We start from the raw sequence: 23,227 nt of genomic DNA, 5'->3' as shown, positions 1-23,227 counted from the left end.
TTATTAATTGAATTTAATTTAGTTAGTTAGAGTTGTTTCGTGGCTTTGTAATTCCAATTAGCTTGAATAAAATTTAAGTATTTTGTTAGAAAAAAAAGAAAATTATAGGATGTGGTGAGAGGTGACATATGAAATTTTGTTAAAGGCAAATTGGTAATTTTGTCCCTCAATGATTTTATCATCTGTCCCGCAAATTACCAAAAGAGTCAAACTTTTTCCCCCGTTTTACGTGTCATCACTATTCACTGGGAGTAATGTTCCTGGGGGCAATTATTAGTCCTTCAACTCATGGTAGATTGGTTGCTTGGCCAACATCATCATGTTCGCCATCATTCGCGGATTTTAAGTTACTATAAATCTTCTAGTTAATATATCCATCATTAAAAATAGTTTTGCCAACGACTAATCACACGCACACTCTCTCATCCATAAAATAGGAAGTCTTTTAAAAAAAAAAAATTATGGTCTAAAATATGTACAAGAAGTTATGAAGATAATTAATGACATTTTTTTTTACTTTTTATTCCTATTAATTATGAGAGAGAGTTTTAAATGTAAGAAAAAGAGGTGAGAAATTAGAGATAATAAAAGTGTGTTTAAAAATATATTTTATTACTTTCCAATTATATTTTTAAGGGGAAAATAATTTTTTTTATCATTTTAAAACACATTTAATGATTTACTTACCATTTCTTGATTTGCTAGAAAACTTAATCAACTTCTTAATTATATTACGGACCAAAGGGAGGGACTATATCTAATACTCTCTCCGTCTCTTTATATAAAGTAACATTAGATTAAATCATGTATATCAAAAAGTTTGTTAAAATTAATTAAAGACAATAAATGTGTAAAAATTAAAAATTTTTCTCTCTAAAATACTCTTACTTGTAATAAAGAGAATTACCAAAGAGAGAGAATGTGTGATGAAAAGAGATTATATTAAAATATAATCTTCAAAACATTTATTATCTAGAAAATGATATTTTGAGAAACAAAAAATAAATATATTAACTATTAAAATAAATTTTTAAAAAATTTAAGATAATTTACAAATATTACTCATATTTAGAGACAGAGAAAATAGTGATTGTTTAAAATGTAAAAGAGAATGTATGAGAGAACAATAATGCAATTAAATAAAGATAAAATTGATAAAATACATTTAATGCTTTGATAACTCTAAATTAAATCTTATAAAAAAAATTAATTAAAAGTTTGGATATTTTAAAAATAATAGGAAGAAGTATAAGCACTATATATGAATCTTTTTCCTCTTTCTTGGCCAAAGGGAATAAATTTTTTAAAAAAAAACGGTGGAGGTAGAATTTGATCCCACTCCCAAATGATTATTTGAGCTAACAAAATTAGTGGTAACCATTGAGCCACTAATGGCATCATAACAAAATAGTACCCAAAAAAAATATAAGTTAACTTATTTATTTTAACTCCATGTCATAACAACACTTTATTTAGGAATAAGAAGTCTTAATTGTGAAATAATAAGTTGAGTTAGAATTAACAACACTTTTTTTTCTTGATACATAATATGTGAAGTAGGATAGTAATTCATTTGGGAAGAACTTTTTTTTTCCATAATCTACATTGACATAACAAGTTATGAATGCAAAATAACCAAAAAAGACTTTTTAATTAACCAAAAAGTATAAAATTACCAAAATAAATTAAAAAGTATTTTAAATGTATTTTTGTAAATTTTGGTAATTAAAAATTCATAATGAGGACTTTATCTATAATTTTCTATTGTGCTAAAAATAAATTAGTATTTTTACTTCATAATATTTATATTATTTATAATTTTTAAAAAGTGTTTTAATTTATAATGAGTTATATAGATATAATTATACTTTTTAATCTATATATCAAATCTTTCACTAATTTTGATTCATCATATTATCAGAAACTAATCCCGACTCTTTTGCCAAACCATTAATTAATACTCATCATTTTAATAAGACAACTTTTAACACACTCGTGATCATGCATTTCAAACACAAATTTTTCAAATCAAAAGCATGTGATTTCCAAAGAATTGTTGACTATATTTAAAGTTAATTTTTTTAAAAAACTATTCCCTACTTGATAAATTCGTCAACCCATTCATGTCTAGTGAAATTAAAGTATTTAGCTTGAGCTTGGATGTCCCAACACCAAATATTATACTAGCATATGGGTATTATATCTTTTATATTCAAGCATAAATGTATTCAACTAGAAAATAATAATTAAAAAAATGTGGCCATGTGTGATTTTGTTTATTTTTAGACAAATTGTTTTTTTTTAACTTCATTCTCAATATATTATATATAGTCGCCGCTTATTTATTTTTATAAATATGAATATGAAGAACTCGAATTAGACATTATTACTTGAATAAATATATTTTTTTGAAAAATATATAATTTTCACTAAAAACATTTTTGTTATATATTTATGTAACATATTAATTAGAAGCAAAGTTTTGAACAAATCAATCAATCAATTATTTAGAAGATGTAAATACCTAACCCACTTCGCCCAAAGTACAGATTCATTCTCGTTGCATTTGCCGGAGGTTTACTTTATTAATTCGCTTGGGTCCCATCCTACTAATCTCTTACTTTTTCTTAAAGCTTAAAGTAAAAACTTTTGATGCCCCTCAGTAAATTTGTTCCTTTTTTTTTTTCAAAAAAAAAAAGAATTAGAAAGGCACGTATTAGTAGACTGAAGTGCTAAGCATCAAATCCATGATCTGCCCAAAGAAAAGCACTCATGTCATTAAATTACATATAAATATATAAATGTACATTCATCTAAATTTAATTATATACAAATACAAATAATATTAAGTGACGAGGGTTATGAATTTATTTAAATCCATATTTATTACATATTGCAAATGTACCCCTCTGTAACTTATTTTTTGCTTTTTTTGGGGCCTCTTTCCCCTTGTATTCCTTGATTTACTTTAGATTTCTTTTAACAACTCTAAATGTCTATGTCGTATTTCATCATTAACATAATTACTCCGTTACAATTATGCATAATACAAAAACTTTGAACTCCGTTATTACTTTTTTATTTTAGATAGCAATTTATAATGAATTTATATTTTTCTCAATTCTCATGTTCAATAGTCAATATGCATTGAATTGGAAGAGATGCGTAAATGCTAATAAAAAAAAAGAAATAAAATTTTAAATTTCAACGCTATCAGTTGCCATAATTCTGACAGTTATAGGTTCGTTTGTGCAAATGACAGGTACACCTTTAAAAATAAAATGATGAAAAATAGGTCAATGAGAACACCGGAAAAATTTTTCCAAAGCACAAATAATTTTTTTGAGAGAGAGAGAGAGAGCAAACACGTGGCACATAATGACTGGAAACGTGCCACCTGTCACTTTCGATTCTCCGTTATATAAAGCGCTCAAATACTCCTTTCCCCTCTCGCCCTCATCCCACGCTCTGGAACAAGCCATTGAAACAGAGTAAAGTTACGGTACGCCATGGCCACTGAACCAGAAAGGGAAGCAGAGGCTCCTATCCATGGAGATATCTTAGAGTCCATTCTCTCTCACGTGCCTCTCATCGATCTCGCTCCCGTACTCCACGTGTCAAAATCCTGGAACCGCGCCGTATCCTCCTCCCTTGCTCATCTGAACCCCATCAAGCCCTGGCTCATGGTCTACACGCATACTAGCAGAACCCCGCATGTGATCACCACGCACGCTTACGACCCTCGCTCCCGAGCGTGGGTTGAGATTCGCGAGCCCTCCTCCGCTAGACCCACCGTCGCCTCGCTCCGGTCGTCACCCTCATCGCTACTCTACATGCTCTCTTCTACCGCCTTCGCCTTCTCCTTCGATCCAATCCACCTCACCTGGCACCATGCCGACGCCCCGCGCGTGTGTCGAACGGATCCGATCGTCGCCCTCGTGGGTCACCACATAGTCGTCGCCGGTGGCGCGTGCGAGTTCGAGGACGACCCGCTCGCGGTGGAGATGTACGATTTGCGGACGCGAACCTGGGAGACTTGTCAGTCTATGCCTGCGATCCTGAAGGGCTCCACAACCTCCACGTGGCTGTCCGTCGCCGTCCAGGGCCACAGGATGCACGTGACGGAGAAAATCTCCGGCGTGACCCACTCCTTCGATCCCCATACGAACACGTGGCAAGGACCCTACGACCTGCGGCCCGACCAGAGCGTGTATTCCAGCATCACCGGAACACTGCGCGACCGTCTGATTCTCTCGGGACTAATCGGAGAAGCGGCGGACGTGAAGGGAGTGAAATTGTGGGAAGCGAGAGGCGAATTGGGATCGGAATCGAAGCTGGGGTGCGAGGAAATGTGTGAGATGCCGAAGGAGATGGTGAAGAAGCTGAAGGGCGAAGCAGGGTGGGTTTCGTCAATATCGATGTGGACAATGGGGGATTCAGTGTACATGTACAACCCGTCGGAGCCGGAGTGGGTGATATCCTGCGAGATGGTGGCCGGAATCTGGAAATGGGAGAGCGTGGAGAACGAGGCGGTGAGAGAAGGAGGACGATTACAGAGGATGGTGGTTGGGGTGGGTGAAGTCAGAATGGAGGATTTGCAGAAAGGGATGAGAGAGAATCGGAACTTCGCTTTGAAGCAAAGAAAAAGTTGAATTGGTGAAGAACAAGTAAGAAATTAAGAACATGAATATGAGTGAGTAGTGATATTGACGTCGGTGGAAAGATGGAAAGTGGATTGTCCATTAGAACTTGCAGCTGAGTGTTGTACTTGCCTTCTTTTACCTAGGTTCTGTTTGTTTGGCGCATGTTACAAAGCTGTTTTAGTGAGATTGACATGAGATTTAGGGAAAATGTTAACTTGATTTGCTTAAGAAAGCAAATCGCACTAAATTTTGTCTCAAGCTTTTTATTATTGTTGTATTTACAACTTTGGAGGAATGAAATTGCAGAATTTATATAAAATAGCATGAAAATCACAAAAAACAAAAGAAAGGTAGGGTTTTTTTTTTAATATTAATTACATTAATTATATAGAGTAATATTATAATTAGGATGATTGGCATTTCTTCACTATAAAGCTTGAAAAGCGAGGTAATATTAATTTACTACATCCGATTTTTAATATAAAAGATTTGAATAGATCAAAAAAAACTAATTAAATTAATTATTTGTAATAAATAAGTGTTATTTTTTCTAAAATATTTTTACTTAGTTATAATTACTATTAGTATAAAAACTACCTTGAAAATAAATAAATAAATATGAGAGACAAATAAATTTTGGTCTTATATTTAGAACTAAAATAAAAGTTAAATAAATTTTTATATTAAAGTGCAAATGTAGTATTTTATAAGCCTATGTCGGATTGTAAGAATGTTTTGATATGTGCGTGTATAAATGTGGATAAAAATAATTATTATTTGGTGACAATCCATGTTTATGTTAAGAAACAAGAAGTAAAGTACGCTGTATTTAAGATTTTCAAAAATCATACGTTGCACTTGGTCTGCTCACACTGTTGTTACATCTAATTTTAAGGTATCTACACATTGATTAAAAAATCTAATTAATATTTTAAAATCATTTCTAACTTTAGTAGTATGCATCTACTAGATGTAATTTGCTTCCTACATTTGGGAATTATGCTCAATTAAAAAAAATAAGGATATAATTAAACAAATATTAATTAATATGCGGCCTCACGCTTCATTAGCCATGAATAAATTGAAAAAAAAAAAAGATAATACAAACAAAACTTCTACTTAAAGATGACAAATAAAAAAATAAACGGAGAGGGAGTAATAAACTACAGCTTAAGAAGAATTAATTAATTGTGGCTTATATAATTTAATACATCTTATTATAACTATAATGTTATGTGTAGATATATTATCCGGAAGTACATCTCATCTCAATATGATATACTTACCATGTTTATCCTAGAATAATATTTAACCGTTGAGCAATAACTATGATCTAATTATATATATATATATATATATATTATAAGCATTTTAGATAGATTATATAACATATACTATAATTAAGTAATTTAATAAATTTCTCAGTTTTTTCAAATTAGTTAACTGGATGTTATATTAAGAATCGGAAGTAGTATATCAATGTATAAGTGAGACAAATTAATTTTAAAAAAACAATAAATACAAGTACTTTAAAGTAATTCACTAACTCCATTAATCTTCATAAATTAATCAATTGCGCCTCATTAAGAATCGGAGCTAGTAATTCAAATAATAGGAATAAAATTCAAAAGGATTATAATAGATATTTATTGGCCAAAAATAAAAACATACAAAACAAATTAAAACAAGACCATATCTAAAATTTGCAGTGGTGCCTTTATTTTTAGAAAACTTGTTTGTTCCGTGGGGATGATAGCCGACCATAATATGTTGTTTGATCAAAGACCTTGTCTGTATGATATTGATAGTAATCTAATTAATTATCATAGGATTCATACGTATTAAAGTATGTATTGAATTTGTAGTTCGTTGATCAATAAATAGACTTAGCTCAGATTTTGATTTGATTTTTTTTTTGGGGTAAAAGATCTTGATTTTATTTGCAGTAGTTGTAACTACTGAAATTTTATGTTAAATTTTTTGACCACCGACTTTTATGTTAAATTAAAAGACGTTACTTTTGGAACCATATTCATAAAAAATTAATACGCCATTGCACAGTCAAATTCAGAATGCTGATCAACTTAAGGGCCTGTTTGGTTTGAGGGGAGGTTTCATCCTCCCCTTGTTTGGTTTGATTAAAAAGGAGGGGAGGGGAGGGCATTTAATGATCCCTTGTTTGGTTCAAGGAGGGGAGGGGAGGGATAGTAATAATCAATTTACCATTTTATCCTTACATATAAATTTATGTTTTTTATTGATATATTATATAAATTAATTTACATCTTAATTTAAATTATATAATTTAAAAAATTCAGTCTTATCATGTTAATATGTGTATTAAAAATTGGTATAGTAATTTTTATTCTAATTAATATAATAATATATTTAAAATAATCAAATTAACAAATTTTATATGCTATAAGAAAAATGAAATTTTATTTTCTTTAGGCTATCTTTTCTTCCAGCTTTAAAATATATTTAATAAATAATATATGTATAAAAAACAATTAATTTTATAATATTATAATTTTTATTTAAAAATAATTTTTATAATATATTTTTAATTTTTTTTACTTAGGATAATATATTTTTTATTTGAAATAAATATTATAATAATATATTTTATGGGTAGAAGTGAAATATTAAAAAAACATAAGGGCATAATGGTCCAAAATTTTAGCTCCCCTCCAAAAACCCCCAATTTGGAGGGGAGCCAAAATGGGGGGAGGGAGGGGAGGGGAGGGGACATTTTAGCTCCCCTCCCCTCCAAAATTTTTAACCAAATGAGGGGAGGGGTTCATTTCCCCTCCCCTCCCCCCCTCCCCTCCCCTCCCCTCCCCTCCAACCAAACACACCCTAAAAGCCGCTTAATTTTTTTTTACCCGAAAAAAGCTGCTTAATAAATCTGGATAGATTAAGAAAGTGAGTTAATTATAATACATGCAATATGATCTTTCTAAAATATCTATACATAATCTTTTATTTTTTTCTTACCAAAATTAGAATATATACCAGTTTATAAGTTATATAAATTAACGTAGAGAACGTGATAAATATGATAGATAAAATAAATTAAAATTTTGTATTTATAATACAATTTGATGTTTAATTAGTTTTTATATTAAGAACGGGGATAGAGTATTTCCTAATTATGAAATTGTGTTGTCCAATGAAAATAAAATATACTGTATTTAGTGTTTTCCTAATTATTCGACTATAATTGACAGAATATTGATTTTTTTTGGCTAAAGATAAAATATTGAATTTGAAATTTGTAAATTAAAAATGATAGAATGATTAACTAATTTAGATATTGACAATGTTTAAATTTTAATTTGGTGAATAATGCTAAGTACATCAGTGTTGTGGAGGGCAAAAAGAGAAAAGAGGAAAAGATGTGAGATGAAGAGGGATTTAGTATTGTTAACTTTTGTGCATAAATGAAATTTATGAAACCAGAAAATATTTATATATATGCATATGTCATCATAAATGGCCACACATGTAGCTTCCTATGACACTGACCACTCAATGCTACCCCATCTCTTTTAGATAAAGACGGAGCACCTTCTAAAACCATCCGATTCAAATCACGCTTATATCATAAATCTGCCTCAATAATATTAAATATTACATATGAAAAATCCACCAATAATAGTAGTAATAATAATAATAACAATAACAATAATAATAATAATAACAATATTGCTTTTTCATTAATTTTTTCTTCATTTAATTTTCATGTTTTTATCTAAATTGATTGTGCATTAAATGCAAGTATATGCTTGTATTCATTTTAGATTTTATTCCCTAACCAACTCAAAAATAGCCACATCAAATATTGAAATATCGAATTGTTTAAAAAGTTAATACAAATAATATTGTTCTATTTTTATATGTATTTATTTTTATACAAGTAAATGAGGCCTCAAACAGCTAGCTTTACAGAGTTTGAAATAAGCCACACCATTTAAAACTTATTTTTGTTTTTTGCCAGCACATCATCTTAAACTTATGAAAAATACGACTCTCCATAAATTTTTTGCCCCGATAATATTAGTTAATATTGATATTGATTAAAAAATTTAAAGCATTACCACATTTTTCTGGTTGACTACTGATTACTCCGTTTTTTAAAGAAAGAAAATAAAAGTCCCCCACGTTTTAATATATTGAAATCTCCAAAATATTTTGGGCCTCAAAACAAATATCCAGCCCATATCGGCATAACCCATGACAGATTCTTAAAAGGGGCTTTCCACATTCAGTTTCCAAGCCTAGGCCTGTGTTTCTTCCTTCATAAAACAAGGCCTTTTTCATTTTTCTCCAAAAACAAACACTGGCCCTCAAAGCTGTCAAACGGGCTGAGCCCATCAGGCCAGCCCGTTTAAGTCTTTTTAAGTGAAGGGCCTGGCTTGTTCCTAGTTGTGCACTATTAAAAAAAAAGTGAAATCGTCAATAGGAATTAGGTCTGACGAAATATGCTAGTTTATAGAATATGGCGAATAAAAATTTGAATCCCTATTGAAAAATGTATTCATATTTAGTGCTTGATAGGGTTTCGTAGAGGACTGACTCTAATGAGAAGGATACTGTACTTAGCCCAAAAAAAAAAAGAATTATGAAATCTATGTAGCATATGATTAAACCAAAACAATTTAATGCTAGGGAGAGGAATTTGGCCAATCACATAAATCATAGTTAAACGAGGTAGGTAGCTAGCTAGCTTCAGGGGTAAATAGGATTTATTTATTTATTTTAAATTTGAATTTGGTGAAAATTAGAGTAATAAGGTGACCAAAGTACAAAGCCACGTCAGCATGAAGAAAGATTCAATATGTTTGGTTGAAAGGAGGAGAAAAATGGCATAAGAAGCCAACAAATGGAAGACCAGAATGTAATGAGTGTGGAATTTAATATAATTAAAGACAAAATTGGGTGACGTGTTAGGTCATGAGATGGGGTTTTAAAAGTCATATAAAAATTTCATGAGATGGGGCTTTTTTAAAAATTTATTTTATATATAAATCACAAATAATATTGTTTATACTTTTAAATTAGACAATAAACTTAAAATAAACTGTACTATTAATAATTTAGAAATAGTATGACTGGTAAAATTTTGCATTGTACATGGCTACATGCAAAGATGAATTTTGGGTGTATATATAAAAGAATGAATAATGAATAATAGGAAGGGGCATAAATAGATAGTATTGACGCTGGTCAAAAAAATAAATAGTGTTGATGGAATGGAGAAGTGATTCTAAAGCGGGTGCGTGGGCCCATTGGACCACCTTTTAAGAAAGCATGACTTCAAGTGGGGCCCACTAATCCATTTTCAAGATCTCACCAATCATGCTGCGCCCTTTAACATTCCATCAATAATTTGATTTCACTATTATATAAGAGTGAAAAAAAAAAAAATGTAATTTTCATTACGCAGCCGAGACTTTTAGGTTTTAACCCTCTCCAGTTTTAGAAATTCAATAATTGGGTAAATTAGTAATTATTTTTATTTTAGTAAAATATGAAATTTTAATTATTTGTAAACTATCAACAATACAACTTTTTTTTATAAAACAAATGTACAGGAATTATGATAGGATTAATGTGCACCGAACATTTCAAAATATTTTTCTAAATACACATAACATTCTAGAGTTATTTATAATGTAATTTCACTTTTAACATTATTTAAATGATGCAGTTTCATCTAAATATAATATAAAATTATTTTTTAGCAAACATATGTATTCTTTTATTATAATCAATTCCATTTGACCTGAAAATACCCAACCCTTTTACTTAAACAGATTTAAGAGTACCAGTCTAACCCATTTTGACTGCTCTAATAATTGTGTAGAAACTGCGTCACATTTGGCTTATACCACTGGTAATTGATAAGTTGTCACAAAAGAAATGCAATTTTGTAGAAGTGCTGCATTATTCACAATTTTTATATAATTAAATTTTACTTCAAAAGAGTCTATGCACTGAAATTTAATTTAGAGGATATTTAAACAATACTCATGCTATTAAAGAAAAGTATTTTATTCCAGATAATATGATTTAATAATGCATTAATAATTCGGTAAAAACACTTATGACTACAAAGAGAGGTTCATATTATGTAACTTTTAATTTTAAGAGAAATTTCAAAAGTCTTAGAAATAGAAGAGAGATTTCATAAATATAAAGTAGATATAAAAAAGAAAAATGACAAATAAAGACCTCCCAATATGTGAAATTGCTAAATGAGTTCCTCAATATGAAAAATGGCTTCAGGAGACCCGATCCTATATTGCAAATATATGATGGTGAAATATCCAAAATGCCTTTCTTTTTGCTCTTTATTCCTCTCCAGATCTCCTTCTCTTTCCTTCTTCTTTTCCTTTCTCTCTCTTCTTCCTTCTCTTTCCTCTGGTTCTATCATAATTATCTAACACACCATATGTGCTTCAAGCTTGTGATTGCAACAAGTACGATGATTGTATTTTAGTGGTTAAATCGATTAAGGTGTGGGATGTGAGGAACACACAAGTATGCTTCTTGAGGGGTTTATGATAGTTCTGATGCTATAGTTATGTACATTAGGAGGAAATGAGAGGTGAAGTTGATGATGAAAGATGTTAATTGGAGGAGGTTGTTGTTAGTTTGAGGTGCACTTATCACTGAATCTTGCAAAAACTGGTTGCTGTTAAAATGACAGAATTTTCACAATTTCTTAGAAAATGACAAGTTTAGTGAGGCGAATGATAACTTTTGATAAGCAATTCATAAAAATTTAAGTTTCTATGTTAAAATGACAGAATTTTCAGATTTCTTTAGTAGAGAACAAGTTTTGATAAGCAATTTATGACAATTTCAGTAAAACAAATGACAACTTCTGATAAGCAATTCACAGAAATTTAAGTTTTTGTGTTAAAATGACAACTTGCACAATTCCTTGGGAAATGCCAAGTTTAGCAAGGCGAATACAACTTCTGATAAGCAATTCATAGGAATTTAAGTTTTTGTGTTAAAATGATCGAATTTCTAGATTTCTTTAGCAGATGACAAGTTCTAATAAGCAATTCATGACAAGTTTAGTAAGGTGAATAATAACTTCTGTTAAGCAATTCATAGAAATTTAAGTTTTTGTGTTAAAATAACAACTTGTACAATTCCTTGGCAAATGACAAGTTTAGTAAGGCGAATAACAATTTCTGATAAACAATTCATAGGAATTTAAGATTATGTGTTAAAATGACTGCAACTAGTTCCATTGTTAGTCACTAGGTGTATACTCTGGGAAGGAGTGAGAGGTAAAGTTGATGATGGAAGATGTTAGTTGGAGGAGGTTGTGGTTAGTTTAAGGTGAGATGTTTTTGTTTTTCTAGTCTGATTGTTCATGTATGATTTTTATGGGTTTGGTTACAATGGAGATGGGTTACAATGTGAGGAATGGCGAAGTATAAGAGGAAAAATAGAAGGAGGTAATAGTTGTTAATTTGAGTATGAAGTTTTAGGGGGTTGCAGTGAAGGGAGTGAATCATAATGTTATCATTTTGAATGTAAAAGTTATAAAATTCTAATGTCAACTTGGTAATCGAAGAGGTTGTTAGTTTTTAATTTTCATATGTAAATGATTGAGTTGATGGAATAAAATTATATTGAATTCAAATGGCTAATTGTAGAAACTGGTCGCTGTCATTTTAACACAAAATCTTAAATTTCTATGAATTGCTTATCAGAAGTTGTCATTCGCCTTGCTAAACTTGTCATTCGCCAAGGAATTGTGCAAATTGTCATTTTAACATAGAAACTTAAATTTCTATGAATTGCTCATCAGAAGTTGTCATTCGTCTTACTAAACTTATCATTTGCCTTATTAAACTTATCATGAATTGCTTATCAGAACTTTTCATCTATTAAAGAAATTTAGAAATTCTGTCATTTTAACACAAAAACTTAAATTTCTATAAATTGCTTATTAGAAGTTGTCATTCTCTAAGAAATTGTGGAAATTCTGCCATTTTGACAGCAACCAGTTTTTGCAAGATTCAGTAATAAGTGCATCTCAAACTAACAACAACCTCCTCCAATTAATATTTTTCATCATCAACTTCACCTCTCATTTTCTCTTAATGTACAAAACTATAGCATCAGAACTATCATAACCCCCTCAAGAAGCATACTTGTGTGTTCCTCACATCTTACACCTTAATCCATTTAGTCACTGAAATACAATCATCATACTTGTTCCAATCACAAGCTTGGAGCACATGTGGTGTGTTAGATAATTATGATAGAACCAGAGGAAAGAGAAGGAAGAAGAGAGAGAAAGGAAAAGAAGAAGGAAAGGGAAGAAGATTTGGAGAGGAAGAAAGATAAAAAAGAAGGACATTTTAGATATTTCACTATGATTTCATATTTGCAATATAAGACTGGGTTTCTTGAAGTCATTTTTCATATTGAGGAACCTATTTAGCAATTTTATATGTTGAGGGTCTTTATTTGCTATTTTTTCATATAAAAATTGGGAAATGTTTTACTTTAAAAACAAATTTATTTTCTCATATTGGATCTTTGAAGAGAGTGGGTTATGCAGTAATTCGGAGGATGATGATTTGGGGGCATGGGAATGATACGGGGAGTGGGGCCCAGCTCCCCCGTCCTCTCACCATCCCTTCTCACTAACGTGAGAGAGAGAGAGAGAGAGTGGCCCAAGGGGTTTATTGGCTTTTTGACCGCCTCTCTCCTTTGAAACCGCAGTGTGTCGTTAAGTTTTTCGTTGCATGTATGAAACAAAATACTAAGTATTTCTTAATATAAAAATTTATTTAATTTAATCTTTAATTTGATTTTAAATATAAGATTTTAAACTATTTTATTTATCATATTTATGTATTTTTTTAAAGTAGTTTTTATAGTAGTTACACATATTAAATTTTTTGTTAAATAATACTTAATTAATAAAAATGTTTTAGAGAATACAATACATATTTATTACAATTAACTAACTTAACTAATTTTTTTAATTTATTCAAATTATTTAACTAGCTTTTACATTAAGAACTAGATGTAGTAATAAAATATACTCATCTGATTCTAAATATAAGATCAGTTTTTGCTGCCATGATGTCGTTTGTTTTAAAATTTCTTAAGCGTAAAATAAAGAGTAATGAATGTGTGAAATAGGACAAAAAGAAAAATAGTTCCCACAATATCATGTTAATATTGGAGATTTTAAAATAATTGTAAATGTAAAAGGTAATTTCTTATGGAATAACGAATTTGTGCAGAATGAGGCAGCGTTAGTACTAACAACTTAACTTCGTCCATAACATCACTAGAAAAGATGAGCGGTGTCATGACTCACTCTCATAGTTATCAAATTAATAATTTCTATAGGGTCAGTAGGAAGAAAGGTTAAACATAGCTGCTGAGAAGGTGGGTTTAATCTTGAAGCATGTACCGACGCTAGGAAGGCATCTTCAAAGCCAGAAGTGGTACTATGTGTTTGGTGGTGGGATTAAGGATTAGTTGGTCTGCTATTAAATCGTGAGCTTAACCCCTCCTTGTCTTTTCTTTTTGACCAAATAAAAAAAAAACCTCCTTGTTTTTTCTGGATTCGTTTTTGAAAATTTTATTGCAAAAACAAGGCTTATATTTAATTAAAAGTAAGATCAATTTTTCTAAAATATTTAGTACAGCATAAATAGAGATCATGTTTAATCCACATTGGCTCCGTAACGGCAAGTTCCATAATTATTTCCAATGACGGTTAAAATCAAGAAAATAAAAAAGAAATAGTTGCTAGAATCATACCCAATACTCTTCCGATCCTTAATGTAAAACCTGATCGAAAAGTTAATATTAATCCTATATATAAGATCTATTTCACATATTACCCTATTAATATTCTCTCAATAATAATCAAATAGGAGAAAGAATGAGGGAATTAAGAAAGATGTTTACGGTCTGTTTGGTATGAGAAAAATGAGAGGAGGCGATGAGAGGAAAAATTTTAATGAGCTTTGTTTAAAAAATTGAAAAAATGAGGTCAAAAGCTTTTAATTAATTTTTATTACTCTTTTATACTACTTCCGGTTCTTAATATAGGACCTTATTTGACTTTTATTTTGGTCTTAAATATAATATCCTAATGTACTTTGTCTCTAATATTTATGTATTTTTTTTTCAAGATATTCATTCTAACAATAGTAATTCTAGCCAATACACTTGATTAGCAAGGATATTTTAGGAAAGACAACACCTATTTATGACAAATAACTAACTTAACTTCTTTTCTTAATCTCCTCAAATTAGTCAACTAGCTCTTATAATTAGGACCGGAGGTAGTATTACTTCTTCTCTTTATTAAAATTTCAAAACTCGACCTCTCCAATTTTTTAAACAGAGCTCATTAAAATTTTTCTTTCCCCCTCATTCCCTTCATTTCCCTCATACCAAACAGAACCTTAGAGCATTTTAGAAAGAATATATCATATTAACTAATTTAACTAATATTCTTAATTTACTCAAATTAACTAATTAAGTTTTATATTAAGGATTGATATACATATAAAAGATAAAAACACTAGCAAAAATACTACTTTCGATTCTTAATATAAGAGATTATTTGACTTTTATTTTGATCATAAATATAAGACTCTAATACACTTTATTTCTCATATCCATTTTTTAAAGATAGTCCTCGTAATAATAATAGTTTTAGTTAATACACTTGATTAGTAAGAATATTTAAAAAAAATAATATCTATTTATTACAAATAACTAACTTAATTAGTTTTTTAAATTTATTTAAATGAGTTAATTAATTTTTATATTAAGAATAGTAAATAAGAATAGAATAACCGGGAAACGGGAGAATATTCAAGGTTCCCGAAGCGACAAAGATAGCTTTGGAGAGAGGTAAATAAAGTAATGACTGGTGAACCTATAATCCAGCATTATAATTATAAATTCTTTTATGATATAATAATAACAACAACCCCATATATAAAGGTATCTTCTCGAGGGTCCTATAATTAAACTAGTGCAATATCTTGTTTAATATTGCTCGTACTTGATTCATAGTTGCTCACCAAATCTCCTGTTATCCTCTCCAATCAACCACCAAAAAACCGCCTCTTCTCCAATTATATTTAATTAACCATATTATATAAAATATAATTATATTCATAGAACTATGATTCACCTAAAATTTTATGGAAAACATAAGGTTCCTAATTTAGATTAATTATTAATTAAATACCACTAGCATAGAAAAAGAACTCCACTTTTCCATGGGGAGGGAGAGAGAGAGAGAGCATTTGGTTATTCATTGTTGGCGTAAAACTTGCTCCACGTACAGTTTACGAAAAACACATATTTATATACCGTCAAGGCTTAGTCAGCATCCTAAATTATCTTGTAAGGATCCACCAACATCAAAACACAGTACTACTTATTATAAGAGTTAGTTGACTAATTTGAAGAGATTAAAAAAAGTAGTTAGGTTAGTTATTTATAATAAATAGGTGTTGTTTTTCCTAAAATATTCTTATCAATCAAGTGTATTGGTTAGAACTACTATTGTTAGAAGGACTACCTTGGAAAAAAAATACACAAATATTAGAGACAAAATGGATTGAGATTTTATATTTAGGACCAAAATAAAAATCAAACGAAATCTTATATTAAGAACCAGATGCAGTATTTTAAAAATATTTTTTTAAGTATATGTAGTAACCTAAATTATATTCTAAAGTATTTTTTTTGGGGCACGTTTAGTACCTTAAATAATTTTTTGATACATTTAATACCTTAAATAACTAAGTGTAAAATTGTACAAAAAATATTTTAGAATGATGGATGTACCTGAAACATATTTTAAGGTGTTGAATGCATAACAAAATTTTCTAACATAGTGAATGTTTCTAAAAAAATATTTTAAGGTGTTGAATGTAGCTAATCATAATTTTGATTTCTGTATGAAAATCAAACAAGGCTAATTAATAATTATTTTTCTTAAGTATATTGAGTTGTATATTCATTCACGATCCGCCACCCGGCTATGTGGAACCGATTGAAATATGTCAAAGAGCATTAGGTTACGCTATCCATAATATCAAATAATCAAATCAAAATAACAACAATAGCAATGGCTTCTAATTTTTATTTGATTATACTTCAGAAATATATGGCCGTATAAATATAATGTAAAACAAACCAAGTAAATAAATATCAAACTAGACTAAGGAATATGTCACGGTCCCAATAAAAGATGGGTACAAAACTATACAAGTACTCTGCTGCCTCTTCTAACTTGCGTGTTGCCTGAACGTTTTTGAGCCACTCAAATTAGACCTCAATGTTGATGTATTTATGTTCTTGCATGTATTTAAATTGTATTAAATTTAAAAAAAATTTGTATGTTATTAGCCCTATGTTTATTTTCTTTGTCATGTGATCTTCTTTTCTTCTCATAATTAAGTCGTTATCAAAATGTCGATATTATTAAAGAAAATTGCCAAAAAAATTATGAAAAATTAAAAAATTGCATACAAAAGTTTATTCACAAAAATTGTTATTATTTGCTTATCTATTATTATCAAAACCAATATTAATATTGTAACGGGTCGCTATTTGCAATTTTTTATTTTTACAGTCTTGTTTTTGCGATTCTCCCGTATTATTATAAACTTTATTTAAATATATCAATCAATTTTCTGAAATATTGAACCCCAAGTAATTTAAAATTTAAATTGCTTAATATCAAACCAGCAGTAGCACTAATTATTTTCTTTATCTATGAAACCTAAACAAAATAAGGCAGTGTTTGGATAGAAACAAAATCATAATTTTAAAAGTGTTTTTACGGTATACGAAGCAAATATGTAAAAATAATTTGTCTCGATTTGCAAAAAAAATACTTCTGAAAAGTACTTTTGAGGTTCCCAAACACCCTATCAATACTAAGCCACTAAACCCCTTGAATTAACAGTCATTTCAAAGACATTTGAAAAAAAAAAGTGATTTCAAAGAGATTTTGGAAAAAAAACAATTTAAATGAACACCATGTAATATATTAAATAATTAATAATAACTTATGTTTTGCCGATTTAATTAATAATAATTAATAACAATTACTTATGTTTTGCTAATTTAATTAATATGCGGCGCATTTTAGCGCGTGGGCCTTGTCCTGAAAGCTTTAACAGATTTTTCTTGATTTTTTTTTCCTGGTTGGTACTGAATTTTTCTCGATTCTGAAAAAGTTGTATTTTCAAGCCAAAAGCAAACAAAGGCTGAGACAATCCGACCACGTGATCTGTCAAAAACTTACCTGCAATTTCTTTTTGCATAGAAAAATCAAATTGTTCTTTTATGATCAAATCAATCCCCCACATCCCTTCAATCTAATCACTGAATTCTTTTTTGAAAAAAACAACAACAAATGTATATATAATTATAATTAATTCTTAAAAAATGCTTCAATTTTCTTTTCTAATAAAATTTCGTTACTGCTACTGCATCTGTATGTGTGTCCCATGGCACTTTGGCCTTTGCGTCTTTGGTGCTTTTTGGTCTGAGTTGGGACTCTGTGCTCCATGCTTTCTATATTCGCTTACTGCAAAACAAGGAAGACAATAATGGTGGTGGAATCACCGGAAATGAACAGAGCAAGGCTAGAATCCAACAATAATTTCCCATGGAATTTGTGGGGATTGTCCAAAGCTGATAGAAACCAATTCCTGCCTTCTCAGATCTCAAGGATCTCAGAATTTCAGGCTTGAAGCTTCGTTTATTCTCAAGTAAAAAAAACTAAAGAACTTTCCCTCTTCTAGGCGCTTCTCTCTCAGCACACATTATTCCTTCAACTTCCATTCAAATCCTTCAATTATTGAGCTGGTTTCTGAAGTGGGAAAAGCCATTTTTGGTATCTGGGTCTGTTTAATGGTAAAGTAAAGTTGTTACGTTGCTAAGTTGGGTTCGCTTCAAGGGAATCTGATTCTGAGAGCTTCTTTTTTTGTTTGGATAAGGCGATACAGACTTGACTTTGTGTGAGAATGCCTTGTCCAATTGTTAATTATGGAGGTTTTGAGCAGAGCCTTCTTCTTGCTTAAAGGGAAACAATAGTTATTGAGCTGAGAATTCAGTATGGGAATCATCGGTTCGATTTTCTGGCTTCTGGGTCTGTTGCTTCTGGTTTTGACAGAAATTTCTTCCGCCGCTCTTTCTCCTTCTGGGGTAAACTATGAAGGTTAATATCTGTCGGAAATTTTTTGTCCTCCTCATTTATTCATCACGATGGTTAGCTGATATTTTAAGGCAGACAATTCTGAACAGATTGGGCTATTTTGAAAGCACTCTCTTGCTCTCTCACATGTATTTCCTCTTTGAACAGTTGTTGCTCTGATTGCCATAAAGAATGACTTGGTTGATCCCCACAATGTCCTGGATAGTTGGGATATTAATTCTGTCGACCCTTGTAGCTGGAGGATGGTTACCTGTTCTCCCGATGGTTCCGTGTCTGCCTTGTAAGTTGTTTCAAAATTAGTAACTTCATTAATACGTTCTTCTGAGATTTTTCACTTAAATTAAATGAAGCTTTCTTCGTATATCAGGGGATTGCCTAGTCAGAACTTGTCCGGTACGCTGTCTCCTGGAATCCAAAACCTAACAAACTTGCAGTCTGTGTAAGTTTCTTTCTACTTAATTTCATTAGGTTTTTCTTCATGTCTATCTGGGTATTGCTTTCAGTACTGTGAAGAGTTACTTATTATATTACTGCAATCTTTTCAAGCCAACAAGCGGAGGGGGAATATCTCATTAATGCTGTCATCAAATGTGCAGGTTGCTTCAAAACAATGGCATTTCTGGTTCAATTCCTGGTGGGATAGGAAATCTGGAAAAGCTTCAGACACTTGATCTTTCCAATAATGCATTTAGTGGTGAGATACCCAGTTCTTTGGGAGGGCTTGAGAACCTAAATTATCTGTAAGTTTCATCTCAAAAGCTTCCATGACTCACATGTTAACCCGCATGATAGAATGTGAATTTTAATATACTTGTGAGAGTCTAATTTCTTACAGCTTTTATTTAAATTGTCTTTCAAACATCTTAGGCGGTTAAACAATAACAGCTTGAGAGGAGTCTGCCCTCAGTCCCTTGGCCACATTAAGGGCCTAACCCTTGTGTAGGTCTTCGCTGCCTTATGACTTCCATTATTTTCTGTTATATTCACTGGCCCCAAAAGCAAATTTAAAGCATTTGCTTCTCCAATAAATAATTACTTCTCTGTGTTGAAAATCCATGCAGGGACCTCTCTTATAACAATCTGAGTGGTCCGTTGCCAAGAATATCTGCAAGAACATTCAAGTAAGCATTTTCTTAAAGAGAAAAAAATTATTCGCCTAGTTTAGAAATCAATGGCGTGATCAACTTCATGCTGAATCTTTTATTTTCAGGATTGTGGGTAACCCTTTAATTTGTGGTCCAACGGCTAAGAACTGTTCAACTGTTTTGCCGGAGCCCCTTTCCTTCCCTCCAGATGCTATTAGAGGTATAACTTTCATCGAATTTATCGCCTACTTTCAAATTAGTTTTATCCAACTATTCCATAACATGTTTCAATGATGGTATTTTGGTTGTCTAGGCCAATCAGACTCTGTAACTAAAAGCCAACGTGTAGCAATTGCTTTTGGTGCAAGTTTTGGTGGTGCTTTTGTTGTTGTGGTTATCATTGGGTTCCTTGTTTGGTGGCGGTATAGACACAACCAGCAGATATTCTTTGATGTCAATGGTTAGTCGCTTAATCTTTCCCCTCCTTTGTCTTCATGTGATTTTAAATCTGCATACAAAATCAGGAAACTTTGTGGTATAAGTTGGCAATGGAGTTGAAACATGTAATACTTAAGGTTGAAGGATACATATCATCATGCGCTTGTTCAATTTTCGTTGATATATTATTGTATAAACTTTGTTTTGTGTATTTCTAAATTTGATTGGGTGAATGTGGTGACTGCTATTGAAGGTAGAATGAGATCATCAAATGAGAAAGGCATAGTAAAGGGTTAAACAACTAGTATCAGCAGTTGATAAATTCCATACCTATGAACACTTTTGTTCTGTTTTGTGACTCAGCTATATTCAAAGCTATTTTAACGACAGATTTTTACCTGGCAGAACAATATGATCCAGAGGTGCGCCTTGGTCATTTAAAGAGATACTCATTTAAGGAGCTTCGAGCTGCGACAGACCATTTCAGTTCAAAGAACATTCTAGGAAGAGGTGGCTTTGGAATAGTCTACAAAGGGCGCTTGAATGATGGATCTATAGTGGCAGTGAAAAGGTTAAAGGACTATAATGCTGCCGCTGGAGAGATCCAATTTCAGACAGAAGTTGAGACAATAAGCTTGGCCGTCCACAGGAATCTTCTCAGGCTATGTGGTTTTTGCAGCACTCAGAATGAAAGGCTCCTTGTTTATCCATACATGCCTAATGGCAGCGTAGCGTCTCGATTAAAAGGTTAGCTCATTGGATTTCTTAGCATTTCATTGATAAATTCATGATTGCCTGCTGTACGCCATACCAACTTGATATTGATTCATTGTTACCAACCCTGGGTGTGATTTTGGGTATCTACAACAGATCATATTCGTGGCGAGCCAGCTTTAGATTGGGTAAGGCGAAAGAGAATAGCTTTAGGTACGGCAAGAGGTTTGGTTTATTTGCATGAGCAATGTGATCCTAAGATAATACACCGAGATGTGAAAGCTGCCAACATATTGCTGGATGAAGATTTTGAAGCAGTAGTTGGTGATTTTGGTTTGGCAAAGCTTCTGGATCACAGAGATTCGCATGTTACCACGGCAGTGCGTGGCACAGTTGGTCACATAGCTCCAGAGTACTTATCTACAGGTCAGTCATCTGAAAAGACCGATGTCTTTGGGTTTGGAATCTTGCTTCTTGAGCTCATCACAGGTCACAAGGCCTTGGATTTTGGACGAGCTGCTAACCAGAAGGGTGTAATGCTTGATTGGGTATTCCCTCTATCTCTCACTCTAATTGCAAATCCTTTTCATTTCCAAACTAATTGTGGAAGATAAATTTACCTTTCTACTCAATTGTTTCACAAGCTTCTACTTGGTATGTGTTTGATTTGAAGTGGGGACCAATTTTTTCAGGTTAAGAAGCTCCGTCAAGAACGAAGATTAACTCAAATGGTGGATAAGGATTTGAATGGAGACTTTGAGCTGTTTGAGGTAGAAGAAATGGTTCAGGTTGCACTATTGTGTACACAGTTTAATCCTTCTCAACGTCCAAAGATGTCTGAAGTATTGAAGATGCTGGAAGGCGATGGTTTAGCAGAGAGATGGGAGGCTTCACAGAAGCTTGATGCATCAAAGTGCCGGTGCAGTGAAAACTCTACTCCGCAGAGATATTCAGATTTTATAGAAGACTCTTCACTCATAGTAGAAGCTATGGAGCTTTCTGGGCCTAGGTGACAGACATCATCTTGGTTTTTCCGCTATAACTCCTCTGTTTAAACAAAAAAAGGTTTAGCTTTATGTGATTAGAAGAAATGAGATTAATTATATGTTTTTGTTAGCGTTAATGTCAATAGTTGTGGAATGGGATTGTATTCATGTGTGAAAGGAAAATGGCAATCCATGTATAACTATTTTCTTTTTTGGATTGACAATTTACCTGGTCCAAAAAGTTTTGAATCAATCTTATATATAGAATGGTCTTGAGTGACCTATTGCTATTTTTTTGTTCTCGTCTCCTCTATGTTTCACGCATGAAATTTATCTAATCTCTGATTTGGGACAGCAAAGAAGCAAATGCATTCACACAAGCATTGCCAAGGTGATAACTTTCTTCATCAGAACCAGTGTTAGCACTTCTGACCATGCAAAGAGATACATATCATCCATATAGGCAGAATAGGAAAAGATTATTTTCTTACTTTCGCTCGTTCTCATTGGATTTAGGGAAAATTAATCTTTTTATTCTTATGGTTTTGACTTGTTTATAACTAAGTCTCTAATTTAATTTGATGCAATTTACTCTTTATAGGATTGACTTGGTTACAACTTAGTCTCTAAACTTAACTTGTTACAACTTAGTCCCTATAGTATTAACTATTTTATGATTTAGTTCTTATGTTTTAGAAAAATGAAACTATACATTTAATTGAGGGAGAGACTAAATTATAAAATTATTAAAACTAGAGGGATTGAGTTGTAGCGAATCAAAGTTCGGAGATTGAATTATAATTGAATCAAAACCTTAAAAACAAAGTTGTACCAAGTTAAAGCATAGGAATTGAATTACAAATGAATGAAAACCTAAAATTATAGGGACTAAAAGATTTATTTTCGATTATGTGTGTGTGTGTGTGTATTGAAGCTCTGTGTCATTGCCCTAAATATGGATGGTTTGTGTGATAATTCATATTGAGATTGTATGAACAACACATCTAGCAAGAAGACGAAAGAAAAGGGTTGAATAGAGAAAACCCTAAATATTTAGCCACAAAGCTGCAGAGCTTTTTGACGACTGACGGCACAGAGCTTCAGTAT

General features: G+C 31.4%; 1 protein-coding gene across 1 annotated transcript; it reads left to right on the top strand.

Moving 5' to 3' along the window:
• Positions 1-18,185: 18,185 nt before the first annotated feature.
• On the top strand, positions 18,186-22,416 carry LOC114726884 (protein NSP-INTERACTING KINASE 3). Its single transcript, XM_028913600.1, has 12 exons — positions 18,186-18,596; positions 18,680-18,900; positions 19,045-19,177; positions 19,265-19,336; positions 19,494-19,637; positions 19,765-19,836; positions 19,959-20,018; positions 20,108-20,202; positions 20,296-20,442; positions 20,826-21,167; positions 21,291-21,682; positions 21,827-22,416. The coding sequence occupies exons 2-12, from the start codon at positions 18,798-18,800 to the stop codon at positions 22,145-22,147; spliced, it is 1,881 nt and encodes a 626-aa protein (XP_028769433.1). The 5' UTR covers positions 18,186-18,596; positions 18,680-18,797; the 3' UTR covers positions 22,148-22,416.
• Positions 22,417-23,227: the final 811 nt, after the last annotated feature.

This window comes from Neltuma alba, unplaced genomic scaffold (genome assembly GCF_004799145.2).
Source record: "Neltuma alba isolate B1F8T4 unplaced genomic scaffold, ASM479914v2 tig00012409_pilon, whole genome shotgun sequence".
Lineage (NCBI taxonomy): Eukaryota > Viridiplantae > Streptophyta > Magnoliopsida > Fabales > Fabaceae > Neltuma > Neltuma alba.
Note: the sequence above shows the minus strand (reverse complement) of the source record. Positions and strands in the feature narration are given on the sequence as shown.

Coding starts and splice junctions, on each gene's coding strand:
- LOC114726884 (XM_028913600.1), top strand. CDS start 18,798: ATGGGAATCATCGGTTCGATTTTCTGGCTTCTGGGTCTGTTGCTTCTG. Junction 19,837..19,958: donor ATTAAGGGCCTAACCCTTGT/GTAGGTCTTCGC, acceptor AAATCCATGCAG/GGACCTCTCTTATAACAATC. Junction 20,443..20,825: donor GATATTCTTTGATGTCAATG/GTTAGTCGCTTA, acceptor TTTACCTGGCAG/AACAATATGATCCAGAGGTG.